The 26,731-nt window shown below is 45.5% G+C and overlaps 1 protein-coding gene across 1 annotated transcript in view; it reads left to right on the top strand.

Moving 5' to 3' along the window:
- COX10 (cytochrome c oxidase assembly factor heme A:farnesyltransferase COX10) overlaps positions 1 to 9,278 on the top strand; it is a 140,110-nt gene extending 130,832 nt beyond the window's left edge. Inside the window, exon 7 of the mRNA XM_075014408.1 lies at positions 6,887 to 9,278. Coding sequence (XP_074870509.1) covers positions 6,887 to 7,290 — 404 coding nt within the window. The 3' untranslated portion in view covers positions 7,291 to 9,278. The remainder of the gene's footprint in view (positions 1 to 6,886) is intronic.
- The last annotated feature ends 17,453 nt before the right edge of the window (positions 9,279 to 26,731 follow it).

The raw sequence follows: 26,731 nt of genomic DNA, 5'->3' as shown, positions 1-26,731 counted from the left end.
CCTAAATCAGTCTTGGGCTAACTCCGTAATCAGACTGACAGAGACTCCACAAACAATATGGTCAGTTGCTTCCTCCACACTTAGCAAAGTGTTTCTCTCATCTTGGTCTTCTCCAGAGAGCAAAGGCTCATCTTGCATTCCCACTGCAAGATAATTCAACTGAGGTTTCAGGAATGTATGTGGTGCCTACTGCGTACTGTGTGTGTAATGTAAAAAACTGTGTCTTGCATACAAACGATGAATACACCTGAAGAAATCTCTAGGGCTGTTTCCTTTAGAGGTTATCCCAAAGAAGGCCTCAAGATGAAAACCTCATTGCTACCTTTATTTCTCATCTCCTTTCCCGTGAATATTTGAGATGCTCCTTTTGTTCTCCTTGCAGTTCATATACAGATACAGCATTCTCTTCCTTTTATTTACTCCAGCACAGTAGTCTATTGCTCCACTGAAGCTGTCCTGTTCCACGAGTCCTTTGTGCTGTGCTTCAAAAGAAATGGCTATTCAAACCCATGACCATGAAGCTTTTTTGGTTTGGGATTTTTTTCCCCTTGCCCTTAGTTTACATAACCATATAACCTTGAAAGCACACAATTACCAGTGAACACGGAGGATAGAGCATAGAGCCATGTAGGGCTCCATTGATAGTCAGCCCTATTGTGTGCAGGGGAAAGACCTTGTATAAATACAAGAAGCAAGCTTTCGAAGGGCTACATTTTTTCTCCTCAAGGCTACTCAGCCACTCACATGTCAACTGACACAATCAACATTATAGTCTGTTTGTAGTAGGAAAAAATACTGGCTGAAGGCTTACCATGCTATCACTGCAGAAATATTAGACCTGTGAAATACAGTGGAATTCTGTCACCAGCAGTCTTGCTAAGACTTCTGAATATACAACTATGAGAGGCCTTGATGCTTGAGAATGTTCTGTGGTCACACATGGAGATTTCTGTTGAAGGGAGGTAATCCCACTCCCACCCGGGAAAAGAATAGTGGACGTTGAAAATTAAATGGCAGCCTGCATTTTTTTCCTCCATGACGTTATTTTTAAAACATCCATATGCAACATTTTGTACATAGATAATCTGACACAGGCCAACTCACACACCTCAAACAGCTATTTTCTGTGTCTAAACCTCACTGAGGGAAGAAGATCACAAGCGCCACCTCTCTGACCCAAGAAGTAAATTCCGCCATCAGGCTAAAAGAGAAAAATATCTGTATTTCAAGACTCTGTAGCTCTGATATATATGACACAATCATGCCCAAATGTCGATGGGATATATTTGCTGTACAGTACTGGATATATGTATGTGTGCATGTATATTAGCTACGAGGAGTTAGTACATACACAGTAGAATAATAGAACAGACTATGTCTTTGAAAATTGGCAATAATGCCACTTTAATGCTAGGTCTATACTAATGCAGAAGATTGAATTAAGGTACTCAGTTCCAGCTATGTTAATTACCTAGCTGAAGTCTACATACCTTAATTTGCACATCTGGCCAGTCTCCTCTGTCGGAGGTCAACAGGAGCAAACGCTCCCATCAACTTTCCTTACTCCTCACAAGGAGCAGACGTACTAGCCCTGATGTTCTCTGAGTTTAATCTAACGCGTTCCTACCAGACGTGCAAAACTGAACTCCAGAAGATCGACTGGGGCAGCATCAATCTTCCTCTGAGTGTAGATAAGCCCTAAGAGTTACCTTCCACATCCACCAGGGCTGCTCTGGCCCAGCTGGAGCATCACTGCTCATGGAGCTGCCAGGGGTGGTGGGCACTTCAGCACAGCTAGTGCAGCACCCATCTGCAGCGGCCTGAGAGCGCCATAGGCAAGGGCCCTCCAGCTGGGCCAAAGCAGCTTTGGTCCCTGGCACAACACAGATGGGACGTGCTCCAGCCCAGCTGGAACAGCCCCTGTCCACAGCAGGGGGGCTGCTTCAGCCCAACCAGGCTAGAGTGTCCCCCCCCAGCTGGGCCCTTACCCCACAACCACCATGGATGGAGTTCCCCTGCTTGTGATGGCCCCATGGGGCTGGAGCAGCTTGCTGCCTACAGCAAGTGAGTGGCTGCTCCAGCCTCTACTGGTTAACCAGTTAAAGTTTAACATCCCTGTTTTGGGGCTCGTATTGCACTGAATCACTCTTCAGTGGTAAGCCAGCAGGAAAGACAAATATTGTAACTGAACTTTAAAATCTTTCCCCTGGCCCACAACCTCACTGGAGAGGTCCTACGAGCATGTTAAATTGTGGGTGTGAACAAACACAAAACTGAGAGTAAGCAAGGGATATAAAAAGACTGTCCAGGAGCATCAAGTATCTTTTCTGTTGGGCAACTTTCTGTAAAAATCGTGCCAGACCACTACTGAGAGTTTCGGATTAATTAAGAAAGGTGAAGAATATAAAGCCTGGAAACTCATGTTTGCCCATAGGCAGATGGATACAGCTGGACCACTTTAAGTCTCCCAGCTCTAATCTACCTTGTCTGTATTAAAGAGGAGTAATTTGTTCAACATCTTTTAACTAAGGAGAGCCAGTTGTGTCATATCAGGAAGAACTGTGTGTGGTTGTTTTCTGACTACAGTCCATTAAAAGCTAAGCACAGCTTCCAAACCCTTTCACTTCTGACATGAGCCAAACTCATACCCAATTTCCTTGAGACGAAAGGCCAGTACTTTCCCCTAATCTGTCAGTCAGCTACCAAAATCTGGAAATAATTTAAAAATTCCTGCACATTATTCAAGGCAGAAGAATTACTAAAATTCTGCTTTAAGCAAAACAGCATTCTTAGGTTGCCAAGGCAGTAAACACCAGCTTTGGGAAATGCAATAAGATTTCAACATCTGTTTTGGAGCTGATATTTTCACCATTCTGTGTTTATTTTACATGCCTGGTTGGCCACTTCCCAGTCACACACATGCAGGGCCAAAAAAGAAACAGAAAAGGGGGCAAGTCCCTACTGAGCAGCAACACTGGTTCACCCTTTCTCCCTTTTTGTTGTACTAATGACATAAAACACCTGTTTTCCCCCCACTTGGGCATGCAGATGTAACCAGTATTCTGCAAACCACCATGCTCTTAAGGAATGGAAGACTCTCTTCCATTAGTCAAAAGAGTGGTGAATGGGGTAGGGGTAGAAAATAAGCTCTTCATGCTTCTGGGTTCGATTTCATGCACCTGGTAGAGAGGTGCAAAATCAGCCTATCAGGTGTCAGCAGTTGATCCCTGTACTCCTTGCTATCACGAGAAGTAAGGGAAGTGGACAGGAAAGTTTCTCTCATTGACCTTTCTCAGTGAGGATGGGCAGGTAAGTCAACTGCAGATAAGTCGATTTTAGGTAGGCATTTGCTTTAGCTAGAATTGTGTATCTGCAATCCACTTACCTGCATAGAGTGGACCAAGCCTTAGTGTGGTTCCAGGAATGTAATGCATAGATTGGTCTCTCTACCTTTTGTTTTCCTGTGCTGCAGTGGAGCCAGCACTGTTCATTGGTGCAAGTTATATGAACCCTTCAAGGCGGATATGCATTGTGTGAGCTTTCTCTGTACAAGAAAGATGGCATTGCTTAAAAAAAAAAAAAATTGGTGTTTATACAGCAACCACCCAAATGATGACAAGACCATTTGAAACAATTTCATTGAATGTTTTGTTGCACTACCACTGATACCAGTCCAGATCAAGAATTAGATGGGGCACCTCTCTCACTAACATCTTCTCCTGCAAGTGGCTTTTCCTTTCAGTAGGTAACCCTTTCCCCGCTTCTCTGAGTCAGTTTTTAAGCAATACTCAGGGACACAGTTTTACTAGAAATACCTTTTAAAATGAGACAGATTAGGGGGTCCTGATCACACGTGTCCTAACCACATCGTTCCTCTGCAATTGCCTGCTGTCAAACATCTCTCTCCGGGTATGATGGTGGGAGTTAACTTCAGAAGGTATTCCTCTCTCCTTGTCCTAAACTATTGTCTAACAGCTGCTGCTGCTTTTAATCCCTTGTGAGGGTAGACAAAATCACCATTGTACAGCATATAGCTTGTATGTAAGGACAGGTCTACACTAGGCCAGTAAGTTGATTGTATATAAGCAATTCTAGCAAGAGCAGTTGTGTAGCTAGAATCTACTTATCTGCAGTTGACTTACCTGACCATCTTCACAGAGGGAAGTCAACGGGAGAAACTCCCAAAAGGCATTAGAAGGGTTATAAATTGGTATGTCTGTATTCCCTGATATCACCAGTGCCACAGAGAAACCAGTGGAGCTTATGTAGGCATGGGTATTTCTGGTATTAAACTGGCGTTTCTAAGCATCTCTAATTAAGAAACTTTTTTTTGCAAAAGCGTCTCTTACAGTTATGAACCAGCTAGGTCTTAGATCATACTTGCCACCTCTGAGAAGATGACAGTAGAATGTATCTAGGATGTGAACTAACTGAACTTACCATAATAAATAGAGCTCCATAGAGAGAGAGATTTACATCTAGGTGCCTAGCTATCCAGAGGTCCATGAGGAAACCAGTGCAGTCTATGAAATGGTGAACAAGCCCATACTTCAGCTATAGTCCTTCATGCAAGAACATTGCTTACAAGTGCTATTGACATACCTATGACATAGTTTGTCAAGCAAATAGTCTTTTAATGCTTGTCATCAGCTCTAAGTTTGTAATGTGCCGAGCCAGAGCTCATTTGACACTGGGGTATGTCCTCTCCGGTTTTCCAATTAAGTCAGCATGTACGTGACACTTAGCAGTCTTTGGAAACCCAACCAAGTCAGCAAGGCATGTGGGAACTAGGAAAATGATCACCAGTGAAATTGGGGCTGGCCAGGGAATGTACCTCCCGGATAGGATCAGTTAAAATCCTCATAATGGCCTGTTAAATTGTTTTATTGTTTTGCTTCTCTGTAAAATACCTGTTATTTCTGAAGTGGTGATGTAATAAAAACAGTTAAAAACTTACAGGCGCTCACTCTAAAACCAGACCTCTGCAAATGGGAATTCAGTTTCAAAGTAGTCCTGACTCATTTGTTTGTGTGTAAAAATTGCCTCAAAATGGGGTTCTTAATTGAAAATGTAGTGTTATAGTGAGAGAATTACTGGGATTTCCAGTGTGCTTGCAGGTTTGCATGCTTTTTTGAGATTGACTGCGTGCCAGAGATCTAATAACTTCATATAACAAGATTCTGTTGCAGAACAAAGGCACAGGAACATAGGGCTTGTCGTACCAGATCAAAGACAAGGGTGTCAGAAACAAGTGGCATGTATTAAATCTGTCCCTGAGTCTGGCCCTGCCTCGGTTTCCCCATATGATCGATAATTGTGACTTATCTCCCTGTGTGTGTGCGAGATGAAGAGCCAATGTTTTTAAAACCATTGATGACAAAAAGTCATATGTAAGTGCAGCATATTATCATCTTTGGTTCATCACATATGGTCTCCTGTCTCTGGGAGCAACTATGGCAGATGAATAGGAACTTAGCTATCATGATCTCGTTCCTTATGGTCCTCTGAGAAGAGGTGAGCTCTCAGGAAAGAATGAAGGTCTGATCTTCCTCTGATTAACAGTGAATTTTGGCCTTGACTTTAGAGCCTGTTTCCAATTCCAGCAGATGAGCAAGAAAGGGTGGTAGCTTGGGCTCAGAAGTGAGAGATCATTCTCAGAGTGGGCAAATGCATAGAGGTGGGAAGGTGCAAAGAAGAAGGCCAGCGGCAGGGCGGAGAGAAGAAAGGGGAAGAACAAAGTCCAAGATGACTCTGCAGATGGAACACTCATAGGTGATGTTAGTGTGAATGAAGGTTACTCCTGTATATAGCCCACTCCATGGGCCCATTCCAAAGTCCCCCTGGAGTCAGTGCAGATTCCCATTGACTGCAGAATACTTTGGATCAGGTCCCACAATGGCTTAGGACAGCCTGAAAATATGTCAGTTAGCTGCTTTTGTATTTACAGCCAGAATTCAGAGTTGGTCTTTGGAAGTGAGCAGCTCTCCATCACCTTCTGGTCAGCTCTGCCATGGTTGTACTTTGCTATCACAGGGTATAACGATGCAGAACTTCGGAAGCCTCCACACCTGGGACCAATTTGCAGACTTTGTAAAATGAAGAAATTCCCGCTGAGCCCCAAATTATTTTGGCATCACTGATCTCTTAGCTTTCAGGTCATGCCCTGTTCCCTGTGTAGGTGTCTTTCCCAATGGCTTATCAGTGAGTGGGGCTCATCTTGCTAAGAACTTTCTCTTATCCTGTCACACGCTTTCTTCCTTCAGCTGTGTTTTTCCTGCTTTAGGCACTCCAGCCAGGGAATTTGGATTAGAAAGGTCTGAGTCCTAGAAACTGTGGAAAAAAATTCTCCTACCAAACTTCTGTTACATTTGAACAAATCACCCCCAGGCAGAAAGGGGACTGGTCTGTGGATACTGAGATCACAGGTGCATCAGATATGCCATGGATCAGAAATAAAGGATTCTACGAAACACTGTGGCTATGTCTACACTCGCCAAAAACTTCGAAATGGCCATGCAAATGGCCATTTTGAAGTTTACTAATGAAGCACTGAAATACATATTCAGCGCCTCATTAGCATGCAGGCGGCCGCGGCACTTCGAAATTGGCGCGGCTCACCGCCGCGTGGCTCGTCCCGACAGGGCTTCTTTTTGAAAGGACCCCGGCTACTTCGAAGTCCCCTTATTCCCATCTGCTCACAGGAATAAAGGGACTTCGAAGTAGGCAGGGTCCTCAGGGGTGGGGAGCGGTTTGCCATTGGCACTGTAGTGTTAGCACTCGGTAGTGTGGGTGAGCTCTGGATAGGGGTTGAATGTGGCAGGCAGGGCTATTTGGCAATGCTGTAGATGAGGCTCTAACCCACATTTCCCTTTCTTTCCTTTTGTAGGCGCGTTGCTGTTGGGAGGAATTCTCTACTCCTGGCAGTTCCCTCATTTCAATGCGCTGAGCTGGGGCCTCCGGGAGGATTACTCCCGAGGAGGATACTGCATGATGTCTGTCACTCACCCTGCCATGTGCAGGCGGGTGGCTCTGCGTCACTGCTTGGCCTTAATTGGACTCTCAGCAATAGCCCCCCTCTTCAACGTCACCACGTGGAATTTCCCCCTCATTTCACTCCCGATCAACCTGTACATTTCCTACCTCGGCTTTCGGTTCTACAGGGACGCAGATCGGAGCAGCGCCAGGAAACTTTTCTTCTGCAGCCTGTGGCACTTACCAATGCTTCTGCTTCTCATGCTGACATGTAAGAAATCCCTGCTAGAGAAAGAAGACACAAGCAATCTTCTCTGATCAAATCACAGCCTGATGATGGAAAGCTGTTGCCTTAATGTCAGTCAGAGCTAGCGACGCCTACTTTCAATGTCACGCAGAGGGTCTTTTGCTAATGGTGGGTGGGAAAATCTATGGCAGTGTGTTTGAAAGAGATTCCCTTGTCCCCGGAGGTCCCTTTACATAATAATTTTCTGGTTTCTCTTTTGTGGGGAGTTGGGAGAAGACAGGTGGGATTTAAATGGCTCGTGGTGCTTGGTGAATGGGATCAAAACCCTTTACACTTCTTAGGTCGTGAATTTAAAATCCAGCTTCAATGAAAAATTAATCGTGTTCTGTTGGCTTTCTGCTGGCCTACGTGAAGTGGATTTGGTGATGAGTGAGAGGAGGGGGATTCGTAAAATGGGCAGGTCCTGTCCTAGGAGACACTTTGGATCTTGAGCTTTCCTCTGACCCCTTTGAGCAGGCGGAATAGGACTGAGCGCATTGGCAGGGCGGTGAGCAGGAAGTTTGCACTTCCACAGGCATGCCATTCTGGCTGCTTGACTAAACGGAGGGCTTCGCTTGCCAGGACTGTCCATCTGGCACCTTTCACAAGGATTCAGGTCCCTTATGGATATTTTCAGAGCTCCCAGATTGTGTTCCATTTGGTCTTCAGCACTTTGTAGATCATACCACGCACCATGCATTAGCTGAACGGAGACGGTTCCTGGTCTGTACTTCTCAGATACGCTCACCGAGTTTTTATCGTACTCTGTTGCAGAGAAACTGCTCGCTCTGGAGCACATTCTGTGAGCAGTCCTTAGGGATTGAATGCTTGGGCCAGATCCTCAACTGGGGCAAACTGATGTAACGACATCAATTTAACGGCAGCTTCTCCAGTTTACGCCAGCTCAGCATCAGGCCTTCAGAGTCCAGTAATTTGAGGTTTTCTAATAAGAATTGTGTCAACCTCTTCGATGTAAGAGCCTTCTGCGGGTGAGACACTTCCTGTAATTAATTGAGTTCTGAGCGTGCGTTAAGAAATGTGACAACTGTATCAAGCATCATGGCAGAGGTACAGAGGAGAATATTGCTGTCGAGAGCGTGAGCGGGGGGTCACTGTTTCTCACTCCTGAGGAAAACCATTTTTCATTCCAGCTAGAGTCTGAATTTAACAGCCAGTTCAGCAAGTCCAAATTGCAGCCAGTACAGCTGATGTTTGCTATCGGGTGCAGCCAGACAAGAAAAATGTGTGTTATTAGAACATGTTAATTAACATGATGTACAACAGGCAGTGTACACAAGCATTGACCTTTTGTAGTCATGTTAGTGGGTTGTAGTTAACCCAGGGTGCACTGGATGTTTAGCCATGGCCAACTAACGTCATGTTGAACACAACAGCACACCGTGTTGACCAGGACTAGTTCATAGTTTACATTGGGTTTGTTAAAAAGTGTAATAACTTGTAATTTCCTCACTATAAACAAGCCCCAAGCATGTTCCAGTGCGTGCAAGGACCGTTCTAGTAGCATTGTGCAGCAAATCCAAGGGCTTTTGGTGATGGTGCATCCTGCCAGTGGTGAAATGGAATAGTTTATCTAGCCTGATAGCCAGGAAGGCCCTTCAAAAAATTATACCCTGCTATAAAAACCTGACATCATCCTTTAGTGGTGAATGACCTGATTCTGGTCTCAATTACACTGGTGTAAATCAGGAGTGACTACATTGTCCTCAGCCTCTATTGCAATGATCTATTGCAGTGCTCTATTGCAATTGTCTAGCAACTGAATTGGGTGTTTTAGATACCATTTAAGCAATCAGACATAAGACTTTTGCCTCACTCCAGGGATTGCACATAACAGTGCAGAGTTCCCTGCTACTGTGTATCTGAAATAGACTCTCCATTGTGTTCAGGATGTTTACTGTGGGAACACTGCATAGGAATACCTGGAAACAGTCCACAGTCCTCTACAATTTCTTAATTTGTAAAATGTATGACTTTGTTCTGCAATAAAACACATACTGTACCAGAGCAATAGAGGGCATGGTATCATTTCTTGTATGTGATTCACAAGTAGTTTACACTTTGCTTAGCCGAATACATGAGCTGCTTTATTCTGGTTTTGCAGCATTCCTAGGAGCAGTAACCCTCATGTCATATGAGCAAGCCTTCTGGAAATTGGGAATGGATGGGAAATGTGGGGTTTTTATGCTGCAGGATGCCTCCCTGGAAAATGAGAACACAGGAGTGAATGGAGAAAGCTGGCAACATTTTGCAAAATGATGTCAGATTCTGTGAACTGTCAAATGGCTCAGAAGATCATGAGGAACTTGGAAAGCAGGTGGCGGGCTTGGCAGAGCTGAGAAGAATAGTGGGTTGGTCAGGGGAACTGGCATGCTGAGAGGCAGATGGGGAACAAGAGGTGGAATTCCTGATTCAGGAGGTGGCCCTCTTCCCACTCAGCCACTTTAGAATCAGGCCTCCAGCTTGCCATAGGAGCACTGCACCTTTAAGACAACCAACCTGGTAAGAGCTATTGAGGATCCTGGGCCCTTTTTCCCCAAGACTTGCAATGGCAATTGGGCTCAGTACCCTGGCCAAGATATGCTTTCCTGAAACTCACCCTGCGGCTCTACTGGGAGAGAACAGTCATCTTCACTGCCTGGTCTAGAAATACCTGTAGCCTCCCACAAGTCTAGGGCCAGAAGGAGCCATTCTGGTCATCTAGGCTGACCTGCGTGGAATTTCATCCAGTGATTCCTGCATCAAGACCATCTCTTGTAGTCAAGCTAGAGCACAATATTTGAGAAAGTTGATCTTGACCTTGAAGATTGGGTGTCTTTTAAAACATATCCTTTACTGAGGCCAAGAGATGGGTCTTACTGTGCTGCTCTCCAGAGATGGCTGTATTCCAGGGATGGGGAAGTGAGCCAATGCAGAGTGTTAAATGCCTTGGAGGATGCCTGAAAGCACTTATAATATCAAAGCACTAGCACACTTTAAATCTCAGTTACGCACAAGTATTGGAGTGTCTGCTTCTACAGAGGCCCACTATCTTATGCTCAGGGTGTTGTTATGGAGGTGAGACCCTAACAAGCTAGTCTGTTTAACTATATCCATCCAGCAAGGGATTTGTGCCATGTTCACAGTATTAACACAGAGCCTGCCATTCATAGCTCTCAAAGGAGGGCAATATCAACATCCCCATTTTACAGATGGGGAAACTGCTGAGCAAGCCACTTCCCTCCCTGTTCTTCAAAGTAGTGGCAGAGCTGGAACTAGAATCCCATTCTTCTGAGTCTCAGGTGCTCATGCTTGAGCAGTGCTCCTCTTGGTAGCAACAGCTGCTGCTGCAGCCCGTCCCCAGTGTTGTTTAACTACTGTGAAACCTTACAAAGAGACAGTCTTAGAAGCTTCACAGTGCAGGAACAGGCATCAGCTTAGGAGTCATGAAACCTGTACCGTGTTCAGTCTTATTAGGCCTTCCTTCAAAGCCAGTTTGTGGCTTATTAGCTGGGCTGCATGACGAACCTTGTCTCACTGCTGTCAGCACTGTAGCTGTGCTGTCAAACAGAACATGGGTTGGTACAGCCCTAAGCCACTTGAGGCCAGAGAAAGGGTGCAGGCTTCTAAGAGTCAAAATTTGGTAAATTGCAGGACAGAAGCATAAGAGCTGTCTCTCCCACAAGCATTAGCAGATTGTTGGGCCACGCTTAGCAGTGGGCAATGTTACCTATTTATGCTGCATGTTAGAGCTATTATTTATTTGTATGTGATTGCACCAGGACCACCTTAGCCTCTGAAAACTGCTCTTGGCAAAAGTTCTTGAGAAGCATGCTGCTAGCATCTCAACATTCCATCTCTACTGAGCATGCTCCAGCCCCACTGGGTGCCCTTCATCCCAACCAGCTGAGCACAATCCCAGGCTCAATGTTAGTGTTCTTGTATGGGAGGGTGATGGAGCAGCACCTGAAGCAGTTCTTGGGCCTAGAGACATGCAAAGGTTAAGGTAAAACAAATACAGGTAAATGAGAGCTGACCGGTGAGTTAGCTAGGAGATACCCGTAATAGGTGGTATTTATTCAACCTATTAGTAACCTCTTAGCTACCAATCCTTCATCATCCAGAAGCCAGCAAAAGTAGGTAAACAAATTGCACATTGTCCTACAGATCTGAATGAACATAGAGCCTGACAGGTGGATGAAAGGAAAGGGGCAGCTGGCCAGTACACCAACATCAAATTTCCTCCTGTTCTTAATGGGAACTGATTGTCGGGGATTAAGGACTGAAAAAACATGTTAGTTTTCAAGTAAATGTATCAAACAGACCAGAGTCAAAGCTCAGGCTTCGTTTGACTTGGGGTGTTCTTTTGAAACTCAGGGAAGATAAAGTCTTGTGCTGTTAGCAAAATCTTTTCAAGACTTTTTTGCTGGTGAGAGAGAAACTATTGTCCAATAGAACTAAGGTTTTGAAATAGATATAAGAAGGTAATTAAAAAACTCACTTTCTCTTCCCTCCTCCCCTTGTTTCAAAGAGGTGCTGGACTGCATCCCAGGTGGGGAAAAGTTAGAATAAACCAAAACCAACAGGTTGTGAATTTACTAACAATTAGGAGCTTTTAGTCATATTTGTGTTCCAGCAATGCCTAGACCTGCAAGACCCTGCATACTAAAAAGTCTTCAGATCATGAGCTGCGGACATACATGAACAGATACCTGAAATACATCCTTTGCATCAAATGGCAAGACTCGGAACAGAGCAGGACTAGAGCCACTTGATGTTAAATCAAGAGAAGAAAGTGGGGATGGCTAGGCCACGCCCTCAGAAAACCATCATCCAGCCTAGGCTGTCAAGCTCTCCCACGGAACCCACAAGGAAAACGCAAAAGAGGAAGATCTCGGACAGCATAGAGAAGATCTTCTGAGGTTGAAAGGCGACTATTGGGGTACTCCTGGAGTCAGCTAGAAGTTTTGTCCCAAGACAGAGTGAAGTGGAGGAGACTTGTAGATGACCTATGCTCCACTCGGCGTACAAGGGTTTAAGTCAAGTAAATCAAGTGCCTAGAGCCTCCAGCAGAGATCTGGCCCTTGTTGTGATAGGTGGTGCTCCATACATTCACAGTCCAAATAGATGAGAAAGACTGGGAGGGAGAAAAGCATTGCAAGGGGAAGAGACTTGCTCAGAGTCACACAGCAAGTCAGTGGCAGAGCTGTGACTAGAACTCAGGTCTCCCTTTGTCCAGTGTCCCTTCCACCAGACCAGACCAGAGCATCCCACATTGGGTGTCCTGAGGTGAGCAGCAGAAAGTACACAGGGAAATGAGGACGGGGGAGAGCAACAGGCAGCTTCTAGGGCAGGGTGTGTCCCACAGTTTGAAAACCAACTCCCAAGTCCATGCTGCCCTTCTCAGACCCCAGGAATTTGGAGCCCACCTTGGTAACTAATGGAACTTTTCTGCAAGAGGGAACTGAAGGAGATGGGGAGACTAGAGAAAAAATGGGCCAGACTGACCCACCCAAGAATGGGGCAGGATTCGGGAAACCTTCCCTGTGGAGAATCCTGCCGCCATCACCATCCCTCTGGGGATGCAGTTTGCTCCGTAGTCTCATGGAAGAGCCAACCCAGGGGATATGCAAGAGACCAGTGCCATCTGCACAGCTCTAGTCCTGGGAGGTCCCAGTCCCCGCTCCTTGGTCATGTCATTGCATTGGAGGTGCAGTAGCAGGAACCCCTATGGCTGTATGGAAGATCCCCGTGAAAGGGATCCAAGCCCCGGGGATACATCAGGAAGTGGGGGTAATTCCCATTCTGTGCCTTGCTCATGTGCCTCTATGTGGGTCTGATCCAGTGCCCACTGAAGTCCATGAGCATCTTCCCATTGCCATCCATGGGCTCTGGCTCAAACTCTGTGTGCTTCCACGTAGTATCTGTTCAGTGTGACAAGAGCCACCTTGTTCCTCCTTTGCACCAAAGCCCCTCATGTTCCTTCATTACAAGTCTGTCCCTGTAGCCTCCACACCTGGCCCACCCCATCTGTGCCTTGATCTTCACAAAGGCAGCTCCCCTCCTCAGAGGTTTTTAAGGCCTGGCTTGACAAAGTCCTGGCAGGGATGATTTAGTTTGGATTGGTCCTGCTTTGAGCAGGGGGTGGGACTAGATGCCTTCCTGAGGTCTCTTCCAGACCTAGTCTTCTGAGATTCTGTGAAATTAAGGTGTCATCCTGGGCTGCTGGGCCACAAGCTAAGGAGAAAGAGGACGATAGAGATGTTCTGCTGGGGCCTGCAGGCCATGTTCAGCATAAGCTACCCTGTACTTAAATCAAGCATTTTCACTAGTTTACCCTGAAATTGCACCCTTTGTCCCATTTTCAGGGGCTCTTGTTGGCATAAGAAATACATGCTACTAAATGAACACAGACTCATGGAATACTAGAACTGCAAGAAACCTCAGTAGGTCATTAAGTCCCATCCCCTGCCTTCAGGGCAGGACCAAGCGCCATTTCTATCGTCTCTGTTAGATATTTATCTAACCCGTTCTTACGTATCTCCAATGATGGAGATTCTACAACCACCCTAGGCAATTCCAGAAATTAACCACCTTGATAGGAATTTTTTTCCTCATGTCCAACCTAAACCTCCCTTGCTGCAATTTAAGCCTATTGCTCCTTGTTCTATCCTCAGAAGCTAAGGAGAATAATTTTCCTCTCTCCTCCTTGTAACACCCTTTTAAATACTTGAAAACTGCTGTCATGACCCCTCTTAGCCTTCTCTTTCCCAAACTAAATAACCCCAATTCTTTTAATCTTCTCTCATCTTCTCTAGACCTTTAATCATTTTAGCTGCTCTTCTCTGGACCCTTTCCAATTTCTCCACCTCTTTCCTAAAATGTGGGGCCCAGAACTGCACACTGTATTTCAGTTGTGGCCTAAACAGATACCATTATTTCTTACCAACAGTCCCATACTTCTATGGAGTAAAGAACAGGAACAATCTAAAACCATTCATGGCATTAGTTCTGCTGGTTCACCTGTCTTGTGTCTGTCAGCTGCAAAGTTGGGGTTGGAAGTGCCGCAGGGGAAGGTGAGTTCCATTCGGCCTTTGTTTGAATACCACATTAAGGGAAAGGTTTCATCTGGGATTAAATTTTATAAAAAAAAAAAAAAAAAAAATTAACCCAAACTGTCAGACCTGCTAAAAACTACAGTGTCCTGGGCTGCCTCCCTGAAAGTCAAATCCATCTACATGGGTGCTCATTAGCCTCCCACTCAGTTCTCCTACCCTAGCTGGGAGGCTACTAACAGCTCTCCGGCTCAGCAGGATGATTGCTGAATGGTACTTAAATTCAGAAGCCGTGTGGTCAATGCAAATTTCTGGATGGAACAGAAGCGGATCAAGTTTGGGCTTGCCTGGGAATAGATTGTTATATTTCTATAATGTGTCAGCTATGGATCTCAGTTCATTACACTCTCATTGGTAATGGTGTGGTACCCTGTTTCCCAGGGTGGGGGAGGAGTTTAGAGCAAAGTGGTATTAAGTGATATTAAGTGATAACCAATTTTGGATAAGGTGCTAGCTGAAGGACCCAGGACTCCCTCTTCTAATCACTGGGCTACTCGACTTTCCTAAGCAATCAGGGCTTGAGTGATTGTTCCCTCTTGTCAGGTAGCTGAAACCCACAGGAAGCAGTTACCTTCCCTTATCTGCAGGAAAACTGAAGCAACCCACTTATCTGCAAAGGAATATCCATCCTCCAGGTGACCACCCTGCAGGCTCTGTTCTTAACCACATAGCGCAGGAGTAGAGGAGGCTGTTGATGTGCTGAGATCCAAGTTTACAGATCACTTGGAGCGGGTTTAGGGGACCTTTTAAAAACCAAGAACTTGAAGTCTCTCAGTTGCTTTTTCTCTCCACTGAACATAACTTTGAGGATATGAATTTGAATAGTCATATGCAACTGGTCGGGGGAGAACCGGTGGCCAGGCCTTTGTTTTAACCACTTAGTGAAAGACTCTCTTTTCTGGAAGGTGCTTAATTGCAACATTTAACCAATTTAAGCCTCTGCCTTTAATTTCATTCAGAAGGCGATTTCCCGACCTACTTCAAACAACTGCAGCAGTGTAGCCACTGCAGTGCAGAGCATTCATGGACACTACAGGAGATGTGAAAACATCTGCTGGGTCCGTGCCTGACCCTTTCAGTACAGTTACTCCCCTTGCTAATAATTGTCTGTGTTCTGTCATCTAGAAAGGGACTTTGTGTGTCTCCCAGGTATTCTAATGCTAATTTGTTTAGTTAAAAAGCGAGGAGGCTAACCAGATGTGAACCATTTGGTTAGGTTGTAGTTCATTTGTTAGGAAGTGCAAAGGGCTCTTGGCAGGATATTAAATATTACCTTGGCTATTCACAAACACTTCATATTTCAAGAGAGGAAGGGAGGCAGGGGCTGCACTCAATACATCAGCCTTTTCAAAGAGACAGAAAAAGGCAAACATTTGATAAATCTGTGTCATTACACTTAGAGATCAAAGGGGTTTACATATGTATTTATGCAACTGGCAACCTAGGAGACAATGATAACAAACATAGATCTCTGACAGCTTTACACGAATAAAAATTAGTACCGTCTAATCTCTAATTATCAGGCAAATGTGTGAGGCAGGAGGTTGTTAGTTGCAAAGCTTTTTAACTTGGTAATGCTGAAAATGATGAGATCGTTAAATCGTTAACACAACAATTAACAAGATGCATGCATGGGAGATTGCAAAGGCCAATATGTTTTAACAAACATTGTGTGTGTATACAGACACACTTCTATACACATGCACACTATAGTTATTGGAAATAAGAATCAATGAAACATGTTTCATAATGTGCTGATTACCATTGTAATATTCCTGCAGAGACACTATATGAATGAGCCTGTGGCATCTTTGGAAAATTTGATTATTTTCATTCATAACTACTTTTCCCCACTGAGTCACAAATGTATTTTATCTCTAGGTTGGCACTCCTAGGTTTAGCCCTGAAGGAGCCAGGTAATTGTTCCCAAATTAGACTGACTAATTTTGTACAGCTATGTAAATATGGAACCCAAGAATATAACTTTAATAACTCCATTAAGAAGCTGAGACAACCCAAAAGGAGGATAATTCAGACAATGGGGCAGGGAGTGGGTCCAAGGAGGTTGCAGTGGGCATTGAAATCCAGCACAGAATTTGGCTCAGGAATTGAAGTGAGTCCAGAAGAAACAAGAACCACCAGACCACACTGAAGACCAGAAAAAAAATTCAGTTGCATGAAAATGAACCCATGGACAAAGCAATAGAGTCAGAGAAATTAGAGAAGGTAAAACAGTCTTCTGTCATCTTGTCTTTTCTCTTTGGCCAATCTTGGATTTTTCTCTTATTCTCCAGTTTCATTTTAAATGACTTGAGCAATCTGGTTTCTACCACTTCCCATGGCAAGCTTCCATGGTCTATAGATTTCAAAGATAGGAAACTCTTGACAGCCAGCCGATATTTTTCTTTACTCAGTTCCATCACATCACTTCTAGGTGTAATTCCTTGTTGGAGCAGCTTAAACACTATTCTCCGTTGAAGCTGGTGGAATTATGCTTGCAGTGAATTTGGCTCATGTCATTATGACAAATAGGTAATAAAGCTCCATGGGCAAATTAAGAAAAATAAAAAACTTGCTTTTCATCTCACTCAATAAAGTTGAATGCTTAGTGGCTGATGGCATCTCCACTTTGCTTCAGAGAGAACCAAAACAAAACACCAGTCATGCAGAGGACCAATGAGACACAGAGGAGCATTACATCATTTAAACAACTCCCATTGGCTGAACATACCCAAGGACAATGGTAGAGTAATAGTGATGTCCGAGAGCCCGTTAGCCATTGCCTTGCTGTAACATGCTCCTCCACATGTACACATTCACATCATCAGCTCCCCCCAACGCCCATCCTTCTTGGGTGGGAAGGCACTTAAAAGCTACATGGATCTTCCACGCCGGTGACTGAATCTTCCCGAATTCAGATTACCTCACTTCTGGCTGATGATGTGCCGACCTGCTCCGGGTCTCATGGGTGCGTGTGGGGTTTGATACAGCAGGGGGAGTCAGGTGGCCCAGGACCGACCACCCCACCTTCACAGCAGCCTTATATAGTGTAGCAGCAATATGTGATTCAGTGTATCTACTTTAAAACCTAGGTTTCCACAGTATTATGAGTACCAGGAATAATAACACTCCGATTGTGAACACCACAATGCCCTGTGGCTGTTCCAAGTCCCAATAATTCTCTATACAGCCCCAGCTAGTCCAGCTAGTGGTATTTACCAATAGTGATTGATTCATTTATTCATAACTACAATTACTTAACGCTTGTCTTATTTATTTATTTATTTATTTATTTGGCATAGGCTAAACACTAGGTTACATATAGCTGTATATAATTACATGTGACTTACCAATAACATCCAATGCTCCCACATCTCACCAACAACTACGTCACAGCCGCCCTTCAAATCAGAGGTACGGCTTGGTTGGGACCTTTCGTGGTGGTGACATCCAGGTGATCAGGCCGGGGTCTGCCGTCTGGACTGGAAGTTGCTAGCCTCCGCCTCGTGTCCAGGAGCCCGCACCCTTATTCCTGCTAAATCACCTTTTATACTGTTTCTTACTTGGGGGGTTCAATACCTGGCCAATTAAAGCGTTTGTTACCTAATTTGGGCTTTCTATCCTCCCGGCCTGTCAGAGCATGTTACAAGATTTCCTCTGTCCTTGGTCATCTTCCGAACCTCCTGCCGGGACCCTCTGATATTGCACAATCAAGGTGTTCTCTTTGGGGGGCTTCCAGCTACTTGCCCCAGCAGTTCTCTTTGGGGACTTACTATCTGCTTGTCAGGATGTTCTCTTTGGGGATTCTCCAACTACTTGTCAACTTCCTGATTTCTTTCTCCTGGCCTGGCTTCAGGCCATCCCGCCATTGTATGATAGCGTTCCAAGATGGAGTGTATGGTCATTCTGCCTTGCGAGTGAGGATCGGCCACCAGGTGCTCGTGCTCCCACACTGGCAATCCCAGGTCATTCCACCATCAGGATGACCCAGGCCTCGGTCCATTTTGGCAGTGAAATTCTGAAGAATGGGATTTGTACTCACTCTCTATGCGTTTTCCTGCCCAGCGTAGCATGACCTGTGCTGTGTGCCTTCTGGCTCCTGTGTTCATTTGAGCATGTTGATTTTCATAAAGGGCCTGATACTGTTCTACCCAACAGACAGCTCTTTGCCTCCTTGACAAGTGCGGTCCCAGAGTAGAGAGAGGTGTTCCCTGTAAGATGAGTGCTTGAGCGGCAGCCCTTGAGAGCTTCAGGTGCTGCCCAGCTATTTACCAGAGCACCACAGCGGGTAGCCTGTGTTTCTCTTGGTGATGCATGTCCACACATGCCTCAGCACACAACAAAATTTATTCTGCCCATGAATGGAAAAGATTAGAGGGAACCCTGGGAGGATGTACTCCAATTGAAGTCCCCCAGCTGTGAGAGACAAGGAGGCTTCTTGGCTTTTCCCTTTTGCAGCTCCCCTCACCCTGGTCCAAACTAGCACCAGGCCACTGACCCAGGGGAGATGCTATAAAGAATATCATTTGTCAGGGTGGCTGATTTAAAACTCTTTGACTTAAGCTGCTGCTGTTTAACATCTTCCTAAGATACTAGTGGAATAGAAAGAGTGTTAACGATATGACTGTAGCTGTTTTTCCTGTTACAGCATAGACATGCTTATTGAACACTTCTGCCTTTTCTGCATTAGTAACAGAGAGAAAGCCGTGCTCGTCTATATACTATCAAAACAAAAAAGCAGTCAAGTAGGCACTTTAACGACAAACAAAATAACTTATTAGGTGATGAGCTTTCATGGGCAGACCCACTTCTTCCGACCATAGCCACACCAGAACAGACTCTGTGCCTTAAATATTGAGTCTGTTCTGGTCTGAAGAAGTGGGTCTGTCCCACGAAAGCTCATCACCTAATAAATTATTTTGTTAGTTGTTGAAGTGCTACTTTACTGATTTTTTTCTTTTCTTCATTGTTACTGATAAGTTTAACAGCTGTCTCGGTCCATTACTAGATGGAACTGGTAATTTCCTTTTTGTTCTCAATCCTGCTGCAAATTATTGTCCTGAATTCTGCTAGCCATAGACCTTTCCTTGTGTCTCTTTATTCCTTTAGCAATATTCTACACGTCCTACCTTCTGATTTACATTCATTACTGTTTACTTCCCCTTTCTTCCATTTGTATTTGTTTAATAACTACCTTCACTGACCCTCTAAACCACATTAGAGTTTTTTTTAACCAGTGTAACCTTCTGCCTCAGTTGTGGATGTTTGAGTATGAAGTAAATTGCTTTTTAATCATTTTTATGGTTAAGTTCTCCCTCTTAGTTAATTTGGGTCAATTGCTTTTAGCTTTGTGAAACTGGCTTTTTCAAAGGGTGTGTGAGAGCACGCGAGAGAGAGAGAGAGAGAGAGAGAGAGAGATATCTCACTGGTCTTGGTCTTTATTCTGTTTGCACATTATAAATGTGATGAAGTCATGATCGCTCGTACCTAAGCTACCATTGATTTTTAGGTCTGTAGCCAGTTCCAGCTGAATGCAACATGTTGAGTTAGGAAATTATCATCTATAATAAGAAGAGTCCAATTTCCACTTCCAAGCATCAAAGAGCAATTTCAGCCAAAAAATGTACATCACTGAAAAATGAATATGTCTGTGGCTAAAAGAGGGCATTTGCTCCCAAACCACATAAACAGTTTCTTATTAGGGAGCATAACCCCAGGAGTGACAAGATGAAATGGGGGAGTGGGGAGAATGTTTGTGCTAAATGCTAACTGGCAAGGACCGTTAATTGCAAAAGTGTCTCAAGGGAAGTGATGGAAGCCATATCAATCAAAGCTACAATGGACACAGGCTTGTAGACTTGAAGGTAGGAAGCAATCCCATACTGACACCAGGAGGATAGGCTACAGGCTGAAGGGCCTTTTCCTTTTCCTCTGTCAGAAATTCTCTAGTTATTCCATGGTCTTCCCTATTGCAGCAAAGAGATGGCCCATCTCCATCAGTCAGCCAGGTACCAGACTGAGCTCATATCAAGAGCTCAAGGCCTGCTCAGAAAAGCATGTAAGCCACTAACATGCACTGATTTCAGCTGCAAGTGTGCACGAGTGTTTTCTGAGCAAAGTGATGCAACCTGGAGATGCCCTCTTTCCTCCAGCCAGGTAGCCCCAGGATGACACCCGACTCCAGCATGCTTTGCTCTTTCTCTCACAGCCAAAGTACACTGTGATGTGAATTGCAATTCACATAGACCAGCACTTCCAGAATCAGCTGAGGACAGCTGACAGGCCTCACCAGAGTGTCCTGTGGGCAACATTTGACATACAGGCTGCATTTTGGCAAGATATTCAAGAGCCAGGTCATTGCCGTGTCAGCTAGAAGGAATGACAAGTGTTTCTCTCCCAGCTTTGAAATTACCAATATAGTCTAATGCAGTGGAAGCTACATAAGATTCCACCCTTCTCAGGTGTTTGTGAGTTCTGTACTTTCAGTCATTGCTGGGTTTAAGTCCTGTGACTTTCTGTAAGCTTTGTATCAGTAGGGCTATGGTTACACCAGCCAGTTTTGCTGACAAAACCAGTGGAACATCCCCATATAACTGCAAATTGTGTCACTTATTTTGAGCTTACGGCACCACGTAGACATAGCCAGAGCCCTGGCCAGTGGTGAAACTCTCGGCCCTGCAGCTTCCTGGGCCAGTGGGACTGGACTAAAGCATGCAGAAGATGTGTGCAAAGCTCTAGGAGCTCTTTTCCTTCTCTTTTTCTTCTTGCCATCACCTCTCTGCAGGAGTTAGTCTTATCTGGCTTATGGGAGGCAGGAGGCGGCCCAAGCCCCTGGCTCTGGGCCCCTCCCTGTCTCCCCAGAATGGATGGTACTGATTGCTCCTGAGTACTACAGCTGACAAGGGGATCATACAACCAGCTCGCCACCCTGGATTCACAACAGCCGCCGGACACACTGGACCCACTATGCCTTGGCCTCCACCACTGTCCCTATACAACTCCACCTGTGTGAGTTTGTCGGTGTAAGCGTGTGAGTGCAGGAAGGTGTGCGTGTGGGCGGGGGGGTGCTTAAAAGCAAGTTCCCCCTATTTCCTTTAATCCATCCATGGCATGTAATAAAAGACATATCAATATCGCCCTGGGGTGGTCTGTAATGTAAAAATCAAGGTAACAGTGCGGTGCACGAGCTAAAGAAGTAATAGTTCTCTAACCACATACCTGACAATCCTAGGCCGAGGCAGGGCCAGTTTTCATCATCTCGTGAACAAATGCTGACTGTAATATTGATTTATAAACAGACTGTGGGGAGTCTCCCATCTAATTTCATTTGCTCTGAAGCTGCTGTCACAATTACTCTAGTCAAGCTGCTGATACAGTACAGCACGCTGCTAGCGACAAGCTGTCCTCCGCACCTCCAGCTTCACTGCATATGTTAGAAAGAGAGAAAATACGTTTCTTTCAGGACTTCATTTTAGCCCAGTGTGTTTGCAGGCACTTTAGAGCTGATTACGTTCACATAGCCAGTGCTGGCATCAGAGACATACTGGGGAAATAACAGCCGTTATTTCAAAACAACTACCCTATAGCTATGTCTACACAAGAAGCATCTGTTATGCCTCAAATTTTTGAGGGATAGTCCTGTTGAGGCGAATGCAGAGTTCTGTCGAGAATCTGTCGACAGAATGCTTTAGTTGTATAGCCGCTCCCTGAGTTATGTCGACAGAAGGCCCCTTCGGTCAACAAAACTCTCTAGTGTAGACCCAGCCTCGTGTCTACACAATGCAGCAGATATTTTGAAATAGCACTGTCTTATCTTGAAATTGGCATACCTCATTCTACGAGGAATACTGCCTATGTTGAAATAGCTATTTCAAAATAGGAGCGATTAAGATAGGGAAGAAAGCCTCTTTTAAAATAAGGCATATTGCGTCCAATTTCACAGAGGGCTTTGTGTATGTAGAGGCTGTATTTTGAAATAGCTAAGTGCTATTTTGAAATGCATTTTGTGTCCAGCTGAGTTATTTCAAAATAAGCTAGTTTGGAATTTCTGGAATAGCTTATTTTGAAATAAGGCTGTTGTGTAGACAGACCCAAAGATAGCTATGCCAGAGCATCCCCTCTTGGCAGGATTCAGTATTACATAGGCTTTCCCTGCCCCCCTCCCCCGACTCTGGAGCCCCTTTGTGTCATCCTGGTTCCACAAGTCTGTTGCTTTTGTGGCCAATCCCTCTAGTCAGGTCACCCTTCTGAGGTTAATGGAAAAGCCCCAGATAAGAAAACCCAAGGTCTAGTAGCCTCCATGTCAGCCCTCTGCCTCCATTTGGGACTTGTATTTCTAGGGCTCTCACTTTGAAGGCTGGTTCTTTCCCTCTTCAGTTGAGGGAACTCAGGCTCACCCTCTTCTCTAGATTGCAGCCCAGAGATCCTGTCTTAGGCCCCTAAGAACTGTTCCTTCAGTCCCTCACCCATTTCCCTGAGCCACTCCTGCCTTTGCCCTGTGGTCAGCCTCTTCACCAGCTCCACAGACTCTGGTATCCTCACTTCAGGTCTGTGAGTCCACGGGGATTTGTCTAACCAGCCATGGAGGCATTTCCTGGAACTTGGAAGCTGCCTTCTGCCCCTCTCCCAGCATCAGGGCTATGTTCTGGACCGCCCCTCTGGCTCTCCTCTCGAGCCAGTCGGCGTTTCCCTCCCTCAGCCAGGCATCTCCCCCTCAGTCCTGTTTCTGGGGCTGGATGTCCGGTTAGCTTATCTCTCCAATAGGAGTTGCCTTAACTCTGCTGCACAGAGCTGAGCTAGAGGTTTGGCAGTTCAGTCCCCCTTGCAGCAGACCTGTCTCCCCCATCCCCCAGCTCTCCTCCTGAGAGCTGGGGTGGGATTTTGGGCCAGCTACCAGGCTCTAGCCAGCTTTTTATTGACAGAGGGAATGTGAATTCTCAGTTTTGCTGTCTCTTGCTGCCGAAAGGCGAGTGTTCACAGCCCCCAGCTGACAGTAACCCCAGCTAGCTCGACCAAACAGGCCCTGACTTTCTGGAAATCTTGTACGCTTCCATCGGTGCCGAAATAAACCCCCTGAGGGGTTGTCACCACCCGTCCCAGAGAAATGCTCAACATGAGTACTCTGCTGAACAACGCTGCATTCTCCAAAGAGGCCCAAATCCCCCATGTGAGCTGCAGGAAATACACAGGACATGAAGAACAGGGAGGGCTGATGCTTCTGGACGAGCCAAAGCAGTAACACAGATGAGGAAGACAGGGCTGTGTCAGTAGCAATTCAGACCTCTGTAAGCCTAGAGTGGACAGGACATGACCCTGCATGGAGTTGCCACCTCCAGGAGGTGTAACATGTAGATCTTTCACCGCAGAGATTAAACCCCCAGTTAGAAATGGAACCACTTGCTCTCAGGTTCTCCTGCAGGTCTGAGGTATGTGGGGGTGGGGGGTGGGGGGAGTGAACTACCCAATCAAGAAAGAGCCTATTCCATGCAAGTCTGCCTACTGTTTCTGCATATCCACCCCTTAGGCTTCTGCTGCCCAACCTCCAGTCTTTGCTCATGGTCCCGCAAAATGCAAGTGTCATAACTGTCTCCAGGCCTAATTCTCTGAAGTAGGGACCACCCAGTACGGCTGCCTTCCCAGGGCCTTTCCTGCTGCCCTTAGACCTGGGGATGCTGCTAGGCTCCTTCCTTCCTTTCTGTAGTCAAACAAGCCTAGTCACCTTCTCTTCTCACCTAACCTCCCACAAGGAGCTCTTCTATCCTGCTCCCCCAACAGCCGTGTGCAAACCAGGTGCTCCTGTATGGGCAACAAATGCCTAGAATATCTGGCCTTAAAAGGTGCTGGCCCTTTCTGGGAACCCAGCCAGCATCCTGCTCTGCTGCTGTAAGCATCTCAGGCAGCTGTCCAGGCTTCAAACCGCAAGGGAGCACCATGCAGCGCTGTCCTGTCAGAATGCACATGGCTGTGTGATGACCTTGCTGAACACAGCTGGGCGGGAAGTGGATTTTTCTGTCCCACGAAACAAGTTGGGACAATATGAAACATGCAACATTTTGGTCAAAAGTCGTTCCAAACCTACCCTCACCCCAGCCCCCTCACCCCCAAAAAAGAAAAATGTCCCACATCTGCTGAAATCATTTCCTTCTAGCCCAGACCTTTTTACCTTATAACTTTTTTTAGAATATTAACTACAGTAAAGGGTAACCTCCCCCCCACCAGCTCACTGCAAATGCAATAGTAGAACTGGGCATGTTGAAACTGGAGCTTTGTTCAGATTTCATTTCTCACTGTACTTGTCTAAGTGGAAATGATTTGGGGACTAGTTCACTGAAGTGGCATTTTCTGGCAGAAAATTGTTGTGATGGAAACTTTGGGGCCAACCCTGTAGCTGAATCCTCTCTCCACAGCATCTCAGTGAAAGCCTGTCTGTTCTAAGTGAAAGATAAGGCACAACGCCTTTGGGGGCATGACCGAGGCTAGCTGTGCATTGGCACCAAGATATACATAAGGTGAATCCTGACTGGGGCCTACCAAAAACTAAGTCTGGGGTCAGCAACCCCTGGCACAGGTGCCAAGAGCAGCATGTGAGCCGATTTTCATCAGCAAGTGAGTTGGGAGCTCAACCCCACCCCTTCTCCCCCATACAGCTGGGAGCTTGCTCAAAGCCTGCCAACCACCACATAACTGCTAAACCTCTGCCTCTGATTTTTTTTTATTAATGAAATTCTAGTAAGTAGGACTATTAGTGACTTTAAAAAGTATCATCAGTTCTTGGACAGTACACAGGTCATATTTTGGCACTCAGACCAGGGGTCAGCTACCTTTCCATGGTAAAGTAATACAAACATTGAAATAACATACAGCACAGAATAAAAATGATCATCCCCACGTCAGCTTTATCTCGCTCCCTTGAATCCCTGTTTGGCCACTTGATATCAATGAAAAGGGGAAATTCTGATCCATTAAGATCAAAGGGAATTTTGCCACTGAATTAAGCGGGGAAGGAATTTTCCCCCAAGAACCCTACATTTCATTGCCATTTACCCTGCAGGCGCCAGCTGAATGCAGCCCTGTTAAGCTGACAGTTTGCTAATACTGTCTTGGTACAGCTCAGTTAGTACCCTACTGGTTGTTGGGCCCTGGACCCATCTGCATAAGGCACACAGATGGTTTCTGCTGGATCAGGGGCTGAACTCAGCTAGCTCACAGCACAGGAGGCTGACTGCTCTAACCACTGAGCCATCCTCCTGAGAAAGAAAGTCCCCCCCGCCCGACTCCTTGCTTTACTATGCACTTAGTTTGGAGCTGTGGGCTTTCTTCACCTCCACTTGTGGGCCCACATGTTAATCTGCCCCGGCTCCATCAGCCCAGTGTGAAGTAGGAAAAAACAACATAGCAAAGCTGGTCTTCTTTCATTCCACCCTCAGCACAAGACTCCATCATCTCTTATGATCAGCTGTTGCGCACATGGTACTTCCTATCTTAGTGTGGGAGTTGTGCAAAAAGCTAGGAAATGGGATACCTGGTGAGTGGGGGAAAAGATTTCTGATTGCAGACAGCTCTCAAATCCAGCAGAAAAAGGTGTAACACGATCCAGGGGTTGGAAGCTGAATTTAGACAAATTCTAACTAGAAAGAAGGTGCAAAGTGTTAACAGTGAGGTGAATTAACCTGCAGAAATATTTATCTGGAGAGCTGTGTTTAGACTAAGAAGCCTTTATGGAAAAGCCGGGCCCTTTTAAAAAAAAAACAAAACCCATGGAGAGTTTACACACAAAATGCACTATCCCAACCTTTTTTCTGAAAGATTCTTTTGAAGAGAAGCGTATGTAGATGCTCTGTGGGTCCCTCTTTGGAAAGAGCAGTCCTCCTGGCACCGGATTTTTCAGTCCTTGGCCCTTTCTTTTGAAAGAACGGGGGCTGTGTGAATGCGCACTATTGAAAGAGGACATTGATCTTTTGCTCTGCTTTTTTGTGTGTGGATGCAATCTTTTGAAAGAGATTTTTTCAGAGATCTTCCAGAGGGGCTTCTTTTGAAGGATTGTTGTAGTGCAGGCACAGCCAAGATGTGCGAAGCTAGCGTAGTCAGAAGTCTTCTAATTTCTGATGCAGAAATTATTGAGTGCTATTTTTTGACCTGAGTTATGCAGAGCAGACTAGATGATCTAGACATAATAGTTCAGAATCAGCAGCGTGCATATTCCCTTCCCTGAAGTTGTGTGTAGAGCCAGGCACTTGTGTCACAAAAGCAGAGGTGGATTAACGTAAGGACAGAATGGGAAGTTGCCCCAGGTGTGAGGGGCCCCCAGGCTCCATAACTCCATTTTGTTTAAACAATTCACTTTAGTGGAACAAAAGAAACA

The sequence above is a fragment of the Carettochelys insculpta genome, chromosome 20 (assembly GCF_033958435.1).
Source record: "Carettochelys insculpta isolate YL-2023 chromosome 20, ASM3395843v1, whole genome shotgun sequence".
Lineage (NCBI taxonomy): Eukaryota > Metazoa > Chordata > Testudines > Carettochelyidae > Carettochelys > Carettochelys insculpta.
This window is presented reverse-complemented; position numbering and strand designations above follow the sequence as displayed.